This window comes from Saccopteryx leptura, chromosome 12, assembly GCF_036850995.1.
Source record: "Saccopteryx leptura isolate mSacLep1 chromosome 12, mSacLep1_pri_phased_curated, whole genome shotgun sequence".
NCBI lineage: Eukaryota > Metazoa > Chordata > Mammalia > Chiroptera > Emballonuridae > Saccopteryx > Saccopteryx leptura.
In genome coordinates, this window is record NC_089514.1 from 17556403 (window position 1) to 17570982 (window position 14580).

Genomic DNA, 14580 nt, shown 5'->3' on the forward strand with positions numbered 1-14580 from the left:
ATGCTGGTGCTGTTAATAGAATGGGATTTGTCCCTGCTTATTATGCAATGGCAGAAGGAGAATTACTTCTGACACGCACCTCCAGGTAGAAACAAACCTCTTCTATTGCTTTACATGGGATCAATCTGTGTCTAGTAAATAGTTGTTGGTCTTATTCGTTTTTTAAAATTTTGGACCTTGCTCTTTCTGTTTAAGATTTGATACTCTCAAATCAATGGCTCTCCAAGATTGGGTATCCAGCCCACCATTGTCAGAGCCTGCTGGAAACTTGTTCGAAATGGACATTTTTTGGCCCTAGCACAGGCGCACTGAATCGGAAACTCTGCTTGGGGGTTATTCACACTAAAATCTGAGAACTCTTGTCTGGAGAATCTGCCTGTGAGGATCTAATGTGCATCTGAACAAGTACTAGTAATAGTCTATTCGTTTACACTTGAACTTGCCCATGTAATAAGTTTAGGAAGTTTGGAGCTGATTCAACCTGTGATCTAAACATCAAATGTCTTAGATTTTCATGTAAAGGCATTATGCTTACAGTCTAAGATATATACACGTGTGTGTGTGTGTGTGTGTGTGTGTGTGTGTGTGTGTGGAGTCTGAACATCATTTAATGAGGCATCTCTAGAACTAAAGATAAGTTGTTTCAATTTTAATCTAGTGCTATTTGTTATAATCTTGTAGCATATTATGATATGAGCGTGGCTACCAGAAACAGCTCTTAAAAATGGACTGAGTTTTGTATCAACCTTACTTGTTGCTAACTAACAATAAACACTGGCATGAATACCTTTTCTTTTAGCAAGAGCTGATCTATTTCACGTTCAGCAGACAGGGGAGTGGGGAGCACACGGTGAACCTCAGCCTCCTGCTGCAGAGATGCAACGAGGTCCAGCTGTGGGTGGCCACAGAGATCCTGCTCTGCAGCCAGCTGGGCAAGCGCGTGCAGCTGGTGAAAAAGTTCATCAAAGTCGCCGCACAGTGAGTTTCTCGTGCTGGAGAGAACGATTCCTCTCATCTCCTTGTGAGGGTTACTCCCCCCACCCCTTGCGATGATAAGAAGGGTTTAATGTAAACATGTAATATATTGAGTTAAGTGACCAAATGATTGAAAGGGTCTGTTCATGAATATTTATGTTTTTGCATTTGAAGTGTTTATATGTTAAAGTAAATGTCAGAATGCCAGACTGAAGCACTCTGCTCTGTGCTCTAGAACTAATAAGCAGACAGCGCACACATATCCCAATCCTGCGGCTGAATTACAGTGTGGCCGGTGAGCTGCAGAAGGCTGGGGAGATGGGGGAGGGTGAAAGAGAGGGTCAGAACCATTTGAGAACTGGGCCCTTGGCTCCTTGCAGCCCATGGTGTGAATTTACTCAGGCCTCAGCAGGCCCTGCACTGGCCAGGCCCTCCTGACTTCTGAGACTCGCCCTCTTGGTGCACCCCATGCAGCCACTCCGAATGGCCTTCTCTTTCCCCTGCACACCATCCTCCGAGCACGGGCACGTGTTGTCGCGTCTGCGAGGAATGGTTCCTTCTACCCAGCAGGTTGCTGTCACTCTTGAAGACATAGGTCAAATGTTGCTTCCTTCCTGAAGACATCACTAATTTTCAAATGCAAGGTCAACTACTCCCTACCCGATCCCCCCTCCCACACCCACTTTTTTTTTCCTTTTTAAAAACTTCTTTAGTGTATTTATTGAACTTACCCATAGCTCTCTGGGCTATGTTAGCCTCCAGAGGACAGGGACCCGTTCTAATCAGTCATTGTACCCGAGTCCCTGGTACAGAATTTAGTAAATACCAGTGACTTGGTAAATGGTGGTTGAATGACAGTTTATTAACTTGCTGGGATGCACTTTATCTGGGATGCTTCTCTGAAAACTGCACACAGACTGAACCGTGGGGGAGGAGACCCCAGAAACTGGCCGTTTTGTTTACATAGACAAGAGATAAGGAGGCACCTGACTTGTTTGTGGGACTGGGCTGGAAGGAGAGACAGAGAAGCATCAATATTTCTTTTATGTTAAATGCTCCTTTTTAAAAAAAAAAAATTTGCTGGTACCTTTTATAATAGCCTGTGAAATACCTAAAAGTGAGGCTCTTTTGGATAAAAAAAAATGTTCTTATAAACACCCGTTATTTGGAGAAATGGGACATTAATGTCCCAAGGAGTAAAATGACACCACACCACTCTGTTCTCAGTATATGATTATATCTGTCCTCAGAGAAATGAAATCTGTTCAGATCTTCTCCAGAATCTTGAATTATTTACGGTACTGGTCTCTAACCTGAGCCCATGGACTAGAATGCCAATAGAAACACAGTTAAATTCTTTATAATCACAGTAGTAGGAATAACCCAGGGAAAACAATAATTTCCATGATCCTGAAGTGTTTTCCCTGCCTCAGGCATTCTATTTGCATATTCATGTTTCTCTTCCTTCTCACCATTCTCATCCCCCACCTCTGTGGGTAGAGTGGATTTTGTTCCCTCACGCAGACAAAGGAGTGTTTGCTAAACTGGAATGTTGAGTGTCAGACAGTCTGGTCTTATCACGGAATGAATGAACCTTGGTGACAGGATTCCAGACGGGAATGGTATCCAATATTTGTACTGCACCAATTTGTCTTGTAGAGAAATCATGTCTCTATGAGTTCCTTTTTCCTTTTTTACAGATTTAGATGTTAGTTACATGTGATTTTTTATTTTAAGCATGACTGAGAGATCTGGACCAGGAAACTTACTTATTGGGAGCTAAAAGATAAAATGATGATGATTATATGTAAGATTCCACATAGATAAATGATGCTGAAGGAAAAAGAAGAATAAACCTTCTTATCATGAATAAAAATGCCAATAGGAACATAGTTAAATTCTTTATAATCACAGTAGTAGGAATAACCAAGGGAAGACAATAATTTCCATGATCCTGAAGTGTTTTCCCTGCAAGCCTATTTCCCCCAAAAGTCTCGCTTTCAGCCCTAATAAATGCTGTCTGAATGGCTTGCTGGATACTAGGCATTTGGGAGATAGGCAGAATATGAAACTGAAATAGACCTGTCATGTAACCTTCAGGAACCCGTTGTCTAGTGGAGAATGACAGAACCAGTGGGGTCTCCATCAGAGATAAGGCAGGAGGACCAGGGGGTCAGGGAGAGCCTCCGACTGAGGTGCGTCTAGCACAGGGCTGGGGCAGTGCTCACTGATCACAAGAGCCCGGTGCTCAGATCGTGTCACCAAGAGATGGAGCTGATGCAGGTCTGTTCTGGCTGGTGTGAGCCTTCGGGGTGTGCTGAGACAGAAATGGTGCAAGGGAACTGAGTCATAGTCCTGATGCCTTCAGACAGGCACGATGCTCAGAAACGGGGGGATTTCTAAATCACAGACCAGGAAGTATCTTGCTTGTTTATTCATGGAATATGCCAAGCAGGGCGCACCCAGGAGAAGGTTGGCAGAAACCAGATGAAGGGGCCAATTGGACTGACTTTCGGGTCCTCATGCCTACCAGCAAACCACAGGCAGGGTCAAAAGCTGCACAGGAAGACAGCACGAGGGACAGACCGTGTGCTGAGACTCAGCCGTGAGGGGCCCGCAGGACTGAGTTCACCCCAGACACTCTAGACCAGGGGTCTCAAACTCAACTCAGCATGTGGGCCTCAGAGCAAGATCACAGCTGTTCGGCGGGCCACACTAGGTCTACAAAAGGCAACTGTTACGCAACACTTTTCTCACTGCAGTTGAAAACAAACAAAAAAAATCAGTACAACAAGCACAATTGTACATGCAGTTTACTCAGTGTCACAAAACGACCAGAAACTGTAGTTCTCATCACAACTGCTGTTAACTAAGTTAATATCTAGCTAGGATGCTAGAGAAATGAAAAATACAAGTAGGCCCCTAGGCTTACTTAATTTTATCCAAAATATTTTGAACTTGGTGGATTAGTCTGCGGGCCGCACAAAATTGTTCAGCGGGCCGCATGCGGCCCGTGGGCCGCGAGTTTGAGACCCCTGCTCCAGACACTAGGTGTGGAGGCAGCAGTGCCTGTCCAGGCCCCCCGTTAATGGGAATGGAACCCCCGAGCGTTCCCAGGCGTGGTCCCTGGCACGACCCGGGCAGGATCCCGTGCACGCGGCTGGCTGGGGCAGGCCAGCTCAGCGGGACCTGCCCGGGTATAGCCGGCTGGGTCTGCTACGACTTTAACAGCCCAAACCATTTTCCTGGTTCAGAACTAGACACTCTTGCACGCAGATTGTACGACCAGAAATCAATCGACATACAATAGTTCTGGGAGACAGAAGTTTTTAATGTATCAAAAACTTTCCAAGTCATGACAGGTTTTGACCAATCATAGAATGAGTGGGAATCTTAAGATAATAACAAAATCATAAATATGGTCAAAAGTTTTATACACAGAGCTACTCACTGTAGCAGTTTGTATTGAACTGAATTGTACTGCTTGAACATAAATGTCAACAACAGGGCAATGAGTAAACAAATAATGAAATAAGCTTTTCATGAAATGTTACATAGCCTTTGACGGAGATGGTGAAGAATCCATAGTGTATAATTTAACACAGTGTATAACTGACAGAGCAAGATGCAGATTCCGTCTGAGACGCTGAGGGGAGATATCAGGGAAGAAACGACATCTGACGGAAGCTACATCAATACACATGATTTTTTATGCACCCAGCTTACTGCTAAGCACTTTCATATTTTTTCATATTTAATTATCAAGTGAGGGTAACTTCTTCATTTTAAAGACTTGCCTCAGGGAAGTTGTGTTCTAATGCATCCCAGATAAAGGAGGATCTAGAATTCACAGGCTGTTCTGGCTGACCTGGAAGCCAACATCCCTCTGCCATACCAAACACCCGTAGCTTTGGAAATTGGAGGAATTTTGACCAATTGATGCATGGTTGACATTATGCACAACAGATAACCTTGCAGAGTAAATGGAACTTAGTGGGACCTTATTTTGCATTATTTTATGTCCTTTTCTCTTTAAATGAGAAATATGGGACAGTATTCCCATAATATATGCCATATTTTAAATAGGTACATAATATAGTAGCCATTTTTTTGATAGCAAAGAAAGTACAGTATGTCTGAATATAATGGGAGGGGCAGCTTAGAGCTGTGAGGTGAGGGGGTCTTATCTCAGAAAATAGCTTGCTAACAAAAGGAACAGGGCTAGAGAGCTAATATCATGAGAGGATGGTATATGTAAAGAAAGTTGAATTTAAGAATTTTCCACTGACTGCCTGACCAGGCGGTGGCGCAGTAGATGAAGCATCGGACTGGGATGCGGAGGACCCAGTTCGAGACCCCGAGGTCGCCAGCTTGAGCACAGGCTCATCTGGTTTGAGCAAAGCTCACGAGCTTGGACCCAAGGTCGCTGGCTTGAGCAAGGGGTCACTCGGTCTGCTGAAGGCCCACTGTCAAGGCACATATGAGAAAGCAATCAATGAACAACTAAGGTGTCACAACGAAAAACTAATGATTGATGCTTCTCATTTCTCTTCGTTCCTGTCTGTCTATCCCTATCTATCCCTCTCTCTGACTCTGTCTCTGTAAAAAAAAAAAGAATTTTCCACTGACTGCGTAAAGGTATCCAAAATAGATTTTTTTAAAAGGAGGAAGTTTTTGAAGTGTGTGTGTGGGGGTATCAAGAGCACAGATCTTCTTCTGATGGTGTGAGGATGAGCTACTGCCTTTGGATCAGTTCATTTCTATTACAAACAGTTTGAGGGCACAGCACCCCTCCCACCGGGCCCTCAAGGGAGTGGGAGGGAGGCTGTAGGACAGAGTTCAGTCCTGCCCTTGAGGTTGAACCCTGTGGCCGAGGGGAGTATTTTCAGTTGTATCTTTTGTGATCATCTGGAAAAAGGATGTTGCCTCAAAGTGCCTTCTGCTTTCTTTTATGCCGTAGCTGCAAAGCCCAGAGAAACCTGAATTCTTTCTTTGCTATTGTGATGGGTCTCAACACTGCTTCTGTCAGCCGGCTGTCCCAGACCTGGGAGGTGAGCCTTGGGGGTCCTTGTGGAGAGGGGAGTAGGAGGGACAGATAAAACTGAATGGGAACCGGTCCAGCACAAAGCCTGTGTTTACAATGCATACATTGATTTAAATGGTTTAAATAAGTACTAGTAGGGGGGGAAATGTCTAAACATATGTCAAGTTGGTAGTTGACTGTTTTGATCAAGTGGTCTTCAAAATGGTATAATCTATGAAAGAGGAGAGAACTGTAAAATGTTTCCCAGCTAGAATTAGTCTTTCGCAGCTCTGCTCCTGGGGTGGCGTGGTTACAGTTCCATGGTGACCCTTTCAAAAGCTCACTTGCATGATGACATGTCCAGAAGTCTGTTGGCTGAGATGCTAACGAATTAAGCTTCTAGGCCTTTCTCTGGCAAGGCCCCCTGGCAGGCAATGTGTTCACCTGAGTGATGTCCATCTTTGTAAAATCTGAAAAAGTAATTTTGTATTCATTTGCTTAAAGAGGGCCTGCAAAATGCTGTAAGTTACCGGCCTCCCAAGTCTTGGCTCGGTCTCTGTTGGTGTATATGAGGAAGGCTGTTTAGGTTCGAAGATGGAGAGACCCACAGAAGTTAACACAGGTTCTCAACCGTGGACCAGAAGGGTCTGCGTGGGAAGAACTGACAGCCAGACATGGATGTCGGGCCCTCTGCCTCTCCCATGGCCCCACCCCTTCTTTCCGTGGGATTCTGGTTTCTTCCTTCTCTCTCCTACTGGCCAGCCACTTCCCTCCGTGTGCCATCTCTCTACCTCCCCCCCTCTCCTTCACCACCAGGCCCTGTCCCTCCTGGCCCAGCCTGGTCGTGGTTCCCTTCGCTCTCCCGAGCCTCTCTCCACGGCTCCCACCACTCACTGCTCCATTCTGTCCGCGGTCCCCAGTGCGGACTCCTGCAAGAGAGAAGCTGAGAGGCCGACTCTTTCTTTTCTTACACTAGCTCTCGGCACGGGTCTCTGGGCAACTTCGGGACTCACTTTCTGTGAGTCCGGTAGACACTCTGACGCAATGCACTGCGGTGGGTGGCCTGTGGGTCAGGTGTCACGGCTCCTTCAAAAGGCTCAGAAGAAAGGAATGAATAAGTAAACAAGACCAAGCGTGCGCATCGTAGGATGAAAGAGGTGGACAGCAGGTGCCCCAAGTGACCAGAGGAGATGGATGGCAAGGGCTAGGGGGGAGTGGAATTTGAATTAAAAAAAAAAAACTGGAAAAGAAGCTTTGATTTACAAAAATTGGAAGGAGAAATTAAATTCAAACAACCATGCATTTCATGAGCATATTGACGGCCCACTTTGGGCAGGGCACTGCGTCTTCACCGTGGTGGAGAGGAAACGGGCCGGCAGACGAGGGTGGGTATGCCCTGGTGAGGGAGGTCTTGACCCACGTCCAGTCGGACCAAGAGGAGCACGTAGAGAGGCTTGTTCCTTCCTCACGGGAGCTGAGAAACTCCAAAGAGGAGTTCTGAGGAGCAGGGTCTTAGAGGCCAAGTTGGGAGTTGCTGGAGGATTGGGGTGGGCACCCCAAGCACAGGTGACCACAGGAGCTCCAGGCCTGGTGACAGGTGAGCACACCATCTCAAATAGGCAATATGGGAGGAGAAGATTTGAAGGAACTGGAAGAGAGGTCAGCAAACTTTGCAGGTAATGGGCCAGCTAGTAAGTGTTAGGCTGGGCGGTCTCTTACTTCAGTGACTCAACTCGGCCACTGCAGTGCAAGAGCAACCACAATTATTATGTCGACGAACGGGCGTGGCATTGTTCCAATAAAACTTTATTTATAAAAGCAGGTGGTAAGCCAGTTTCAGCCCCTGGCTGACCCTGAAGCTGATCAGTTGGGCTCTGAATTTGAGGTGCCCGTGGGGCATTCGTGTGAAATGCCCAACAAACTAAGATATGCAGCTCCAATGGGAATAAGTTGCAGGTGGCTGTGCTTTATCTTTTCTCATTTGGTTTCCCCTGCGTGAATATAGGCGTGTTTATGTAACAGTAGTTTCCAGTCAGATTTAACTGCCTGTTTGCTGTGACAAACGGTGTCCAGATTCTGAATTATCAAATTGAAAAGCCTATTCCTAAATGATGTAGAAGTCTAATCCCACAAATACCTTCCAGAATCATTGTTGCTAGTGTTACTAGCCGGAATTGGTCAGCACCAGCCACAGAGCAGGCACTTTCTCAGCGTCGTCTCCGTATCAGTCCGCGAGCCTGGAGACTGAGGGCAAACCGCTCGGCCAGGAGGAGGGGCAGGATTCAGAGTCAGACTGTCTTCTCTCTCCGCCGCCGCGTGAGAGGCGCCCAGCTTTGACTTAACCGCGTTAAAGGCAGGCTGGAAAATTCCAGGCTCTTTCCAGGGCCTGAATTTTTATTTGGGGAAGTGGAGTATCCTCCCTCCTTTCACATGCCCTCTACCGGTGTGGTTGATCTTTATAATTCAAGAATTCCACCTATTAAAGAGCAGGCTTCGCCCTCTAGGGGTTTCATGGCCTTTCACTGTATGTATATAGCCCTCTACTGTGAAACCTGGTCCCATCATTGACACAAAAAATGCCAGGTGACCTTATCATTCCCAGTCAACAACACTTATAAGAAGACGAGAGCATCCATCAAAGGTAGGATTGGGACTGAAATCCAAGTTTTTATTTAAAAAAAAAAAAAGAAATCACCAGTGTTTGGAATGTCTGACCAGCTAGATTCCGGCTGTGTGGCTGTTAGGTATGGTAAACTGTTTTTAGCCACATTCCCGAGGAATGTCTCATTACGGGATGATGGAAATGGCATCGCGAGAAGCAGTCAGGGCAGACCCAGATGACAGATACATGTATGTTCAGCAATGTGGCCCGTGTAAGCACAGCTTAATGAAAACGCCCCTGGTCGCCTCTCAAAATAACTGACTTCTTTGACTTTCTCTTTTTTGTTTTTTTTTTTTTAGAAAATCCCTGGGAAGTTTAAGAAACTTTTCTCTGAACTTGAAAGTTTAACAGTAAGTAGTTGAGCCGGGGGGGGGGGGGGGGGGGGGGGGGGGGCTGGGGCTTAACTCTTCAGATTAGTTGCTGGTGTCCAGTCTCCTCCTGGATCCCAGCGGGGGGGGGGGGGACCCACACCCCGTGGCGGCAGGGAGCTCCGACAAGTTCAGCTGTACATGAAAACACAGCTCTACTTCTTGCAGAGCGAAGCGAGCTTGCATTTAGTGCTGCTGCTTCTCTGTGGAAAAATTCAGTGAGATGAGACTGGCCCCTTTGGTTTGACCTTTAGAAAGCAGGTCTTTAAGCAGGTCCATTTCAAAGCCTGTGAAATTAATTGGTATAAATTTCATGGGCAGACAGCGCCTTCTGCATCGTTCTCTTCTCCTTCTTACCTTTTCTTGGGTTCCGTGACAAAATGTGTAATTCCCTTTCAGAGCGCGATAGACAGTGTTCTCTCGTTTCCTCCACACTGTCTGTGCATTATGAGGGCAGTTTTTCTTTGTGGTGTCCCTAACAAAAGACATCAGGGTTTCCGCCTGACAGAAATTATGCAGAGGAAACTGTACTTAAAGAACCCGATTTGAGGAAAATAATAGGGCAATCAAAAGGTGCTTCTCTTTTCCAGTCACTTTGCATTATTGTAAACTAATAATAAGTGGGCTTTTTCATTCATCGCCTAGATTTCCTGCCCTAATTTAGTGAGTTTATTCTCCTAGGAAACCTTTATCTACCTGGTCCTTGGGGAGGACTTCTCAATACCTAAAGCATGTTCAAATTGTACCGCAGAAATGGATTTAGAATTGTTTCTATACACATTGATTTTTTTCTTTCTCTTTGTCATCCGCTTGGTCCACAGGACCCTTCCCTGAACCACAAAGCCTACCGAGATGCATTCAAAAAGATGAAGCCACCCAAGATCCCTTTCATGCCCTTATTGCTTAAAGGTAATGATTTCTTTTCATCTTTTCTGCTATGTAATTTCATCTTCCAGAACTGTATCACTGTAACTATAGAGGACAAAAAGAGAGAGAGAGAGAGAGAGAGAGAGGGGACTCAGTTTATTTCTTTAAAGTAATTTTGACATTCAGACTTAAAGGTGCTTGCTCGGGATTGTTTTGCAAATACTCAGTTATTCCTGAGATACCTAAAATATTAAGCTGGACCTGAGAAGACATTAAAGCATTTTCTCTTGACTCACAAAATTTGGCCCTGGACATTTTTGTGTTTTTACTTTACCTTGCTTCTAAGGGCTGTTTTATGTCCTGTGAGTTCACGATCCACTTCATTCAGCCAAGAACAGGCTGGTATAAAGAACCCAAATGGTGATCGATCAATCAAACACCACGTCACAACCTAAGTTTCCGAGCCGCAGCCCGCAGCCTGCCGCTGCATGGGAAATACTTCTGGCTGAGAGTGTCCTTTTTTTCTCCCCAGGAGTGGGATCCTTTTGGGAAAGAACATGACAGCTCCAAGCTACTCCACTGACTTCCCTATGGAGCAGCAAATCATCCCTCATGAAACGTGTTAGTTAAATTTACTAATGAGATCTCAGTGGTCTCCTTCCAGCCCAGGGAATTCACAAAGGGGAAGTTCGTTTTAATCTGACCTGCACACCTGACATTCAGTCTGTAGCCTACCTGTGTGCTTTCCTGAGAAAGGGGACTTGGTCCTCTGTCTTGGCCGTGCAGAAATACTCTCGTATATAACCTCTGCTCTTCAGAGGCGTGTAACCTGGGCTGGGTCAGGTCCCCACGACGGGGCTCACAAATGTGATTCTGGAAACGAGTTACCCAGGCACCAGATCGCTGGTTGGCCTGGCCATCCCCCTCCCCCTCCCCATCCCCATCCCCATCCCCCTTTGGCCCACCCCACTGGCAGCGAAGCCTGTATCCCCTCTCCGGCTGCCCTCAAGAACAACCAGAGCTCAGAATTACGGAGTGGCTATACACTCCTGCTGCCACTCATTTAGTCTTCATCTAACACAAAGCAGGAGCCTCCGTGAAACAATAAAAACCATAATGTATGAGGACAGTCGAGGCGGCCAGGTGCTTTGCCCAAGCTGAAAAGACTCTGAGAACTGTAAATGGATGAGTGACATAAGGAGAGGGTGTCATCTCAAAATAATTAAGAAGTTTATTCGAGTCTACATATGATATTTATTTCCTTTTAAGATAAAGTCTATTCAGGCTGATGATTTTTATTTGCAAAAATAGAACACCTTCAACTGGGGAGCAGGGTGGCAGGTGGGAGGTGACACGTAGAATCATTCCGTCACAAATAGGAAAAGCAGAGGATGAGGACAGATCCTGGGAAGGAACTGAATTGGGAGTTCAAATTGCTGAAACAAGTATCTTTAAGGTAATGAGACATTAGCTGACAGTGCCCCTTTAACTTAATTAGATATGAGCAAGGCTTTCTACTGTATATTAGTGACTTTTCCTCAACAAATACTCAGTGCAGTGAAGTGTCTCACACTTACATCTTAGCTTGGGTGCAGTTTTCTGCTCTGCTGAGTTGATCTGGATCTCTCTGTTGGCAGCAGAACAAATTTCCTTTTCTTCTTCTACCGACTATTCTTTCACTCATTTGCAAATTAGTGAAAAGGTAAATTAAACGCTTTTTTTAGCATTTTTCTTGAGTATAAATAAACACCTATTTTTCCTTTACCTTAAGTTTTTTGTGTGTGACAGAGAGAGGGACAGATAGGGACAGACAGACAGGAAGGGAGAGAGATGAGAAGCATCAATTCTTTGTTGCAGCACCTTAGTTGTTCATTGATTGATTTCTCATATGTGCCTTGACCAGGGGGCTACAACAGACTGAGTGACCCCTTGCTCATGCCAGCGACCTTGGGCTCAAGCCAACAACCTTTGGGCTCAAGCCAACAATCCCGCGCTCAAGCTGGCCACCTGGGGATTTTGAACCTGGGTCCCCTGTGTCCCAGGTTGATGCTCTGTTCACTTCGCCACCACCTGGTCAGGCGGAACCAACTTCTTAATGAAACTACCCCCTCCACTCCCTACTTTGGGTTCCTTTCAGTGAGAAAAATAAGACCAAATTGAGCCTGTTGGTGTTAAGAAGGACCAGGCCTCCCATGTTTCATTTTCTGAAGGAGTCACTGCCCGGTAACCTTGGAGATGATGAAGTGAGCACAGAACCTGTGCCTCCTGTCAGCCATCAGCTTCCCTGTTTGCCAGTTGAACTTCTTGCTTTTGATCAGCTTCGCTCCCTGCTGTGGTGTGGGCAGTGGGAGGCCCTGAGTGGCGAGGACAGGATGCAGCTGACCGCCAGGCCCGAAGCCGCCGAATAATCCGTGGTATCTGTGCTGTTTTGGAGCCGGAAGGCCCTTCCCAGAGAGCGTTTGAGGATAAACTGGCGTCTTCATTGTGGATGCATGTTAGAGATTACTGCTGGACTTTTGTGGGAGTATTTCAGTGTAAGGAGTGTCAGGTTGCTTCTGTGTTTCTTCCTTCTCTTTCACTTGCCATCTCTTCAAATGGAGTCCTTCCATCCGGCAGTTCTAGTCTCTGAAGTGTGTCCAGGTGTCCCCAGGGAAAGGGGGCCTGGCAGGTGCCCGTTGCCCACACCCTGAACTGCTTCACAGCCCACGACGTAAGTGCTGAGGTCCCAGTCTTCGGGCTCAGCCACCTGCTGTGGATCTCTGGTGCCTTTCTCATCACGCACCTTCCCTTCAATGTGTCGAAACCTCCCGTCACTTGAACCCCCTTCTCCTGAGCGCGGCCCCTTCCAGCCTCCCCTCCTTCCCCACCTGGACAAGGAGCCCCTCCCCTGCCTTGTGCTCAGCCCACGGTCAGCCTGGCTGCCCGCGCCCTCAGGGAGTGGCCATCCTCATTGGCTGACCTGGACAAGTGCCTGAGGGGCTGAGGTTAAGTGAGACCACCCAGGAAGAGGAGACATGGCTACAGGGCGACCCCCGTGCCACAAATTCAGCAAGGTGACTGTAACAGGTTGTAAGAAATGTCCAAGTCCTTTCAGCTGGTGAGAGGAAACAGGCTCCCCGGGTTTGGACCCCGGCTGCAACGTTTGGAGCTGTGATCACGGGACACATTCTTGGGACCAGAGCTGCTTCCATTCTTTTCTGCTAGGGCTCTACCTTGGTTTATGGTGAGGATTCTGTGAGTTGATGCCCAGTCGGTGCTGTTAATAAATACAAGCTGTCATTATTTTCATCACCCCTCGTTGTCACCCTTGGGAACTCAGGAAGGGGACGCCAAGCCAGTACCATTGGGGAAATGGACTCGGGGTGCTTGTAATCCCAGTTCTCAGGGAGTTAGGAGAGGCTAGGCCTTCAGGTGGTGTTTTAATGTGAGTAGAATACCCACAGTGCTTTGTTTGTGATACAAAAAAAGGTTGTAGTTACCTGTGTTGACTACTCTTTCCTAAATGTTGTCACATGATAAAACCTTGCAATTCTTTTCGGAAAGTAAAATCATGAAAGGTGGTAAAATAACCAGAGAATTGTTCAAAGCACTGAGCAGCTGTGAATTGCTTTCCTGCTGGGATATCTGTTTAAAAAAAAAAAGAACGAAGAAAAGAGAAGAAGCATAGGAAAACATTGCAGTCAGTGCTGCAGGCGTATAAGGATGCCTCCAGGGAAGTGTTGGGTCAGTGTGTCCTGTAGCTATGCAAGTCGTGTCGCCCCCTGGTGGGCAGTCCAGGTTAGGTGGCCGAGTGTGTCACAGGCTGGTTTCCGGGGCACCTAGCTCTTAATGGGTCATTAAGAACCAGCAGGATCCAAGTCTTGACTAAATGCAAATCCTTTCCCTTTCTACATAAAGGAATTTTAAACTGTTCTTTTCTCTGTTTTACATGAGGTTATTTTAGTAGGTTTTTGAAAATTATTTTCATTTGGTTTGTTCTCCCTGTCTGTGATACAAAGCTGATGATTGTCATGCTCTTCAAATCTGTAATACAGTTCCTACTTTGATTCTTGTCTGCGAGGATTCCCTGCTGCCCAGTCATTGGCCCTCTGATCAGAGTGTTCATGTTGTCTGCTTGATTGTAACCAGTCTCTGGAGGGAGCAGTCTCGGGGTTTCTTGCGACCACAAGGAGACTCGTATTTGAATATCTTCTGTCACTTTAAATGCAGCGAGGCTCAAACCAAATACAACTTTCCCTTCCTCTGACTGTGGACACGCATCTTACTCTCCTTGGGTGATTTTCATTGGTGATGTTTTCTTCCTAGCAGTAGAATAGGGCCGGGAAGCTGGCCATTTTCAAACCCGTCTCTCTCCTTCCTCACTTCCGATACACAGTCGGGCACTGACTTTGAGAGCCAAAAATCGAAATTGAACATCTACATCTAAATGTGAATATTTTAAATAGAGCAGGCCCCCTACAATTTGCCCCCCCAAAAAAAATTGTTTATAAAAAACACATATAAATATTAAAATTCTATTATTCTTGGAGATTCAGTTCTTTTCTGCTTAATATTCTGGCCTAAAAACATAATGGACCAGTTAGGTTATAGAATAGTGTTAGTTTATATTAAGCAGGTTGAAGTCAAACACCTTGTTGTCAGTGCAAAATATTTATACATGCTTGCATTAATGTCGTATAATGTCT

The 14580-nt window shown here is 46.1% G+C and overlaps 1 protein-coding gene across 3 annotated transcripts in view; it reads left to right on the forward strand.

Annotated features, from left to right (window-relative positions):
- Nucleotides 1-14580, forward strand: part of RAPGEF5 (Rap guanine nucleotide exchange factor 5) — a 218107-nt gene that overhangs the window by 192251 nt on the left and 11276 nt on the right. For all 3 annotated transcript variants that reach the window (XM_066354495.1, XM_066354496.1, XM_066354497.1), the window contains exons 20-23: nt 800-978; nt 5936-6026; nt 8960-9010; nt 9850-9937. In XM_066354495.1, coding sequence (XP_066210592.1) covers nt 800-978; nt 5936-6026; nt 8960-9010; nt 9850-9937 — 409 coding nt within the window. The remainder of the gene's footprint in view (nt 1-799; nt 979-5935; nt 6027-8959; nt 9011-9849; nt 9938-14580) is intronic.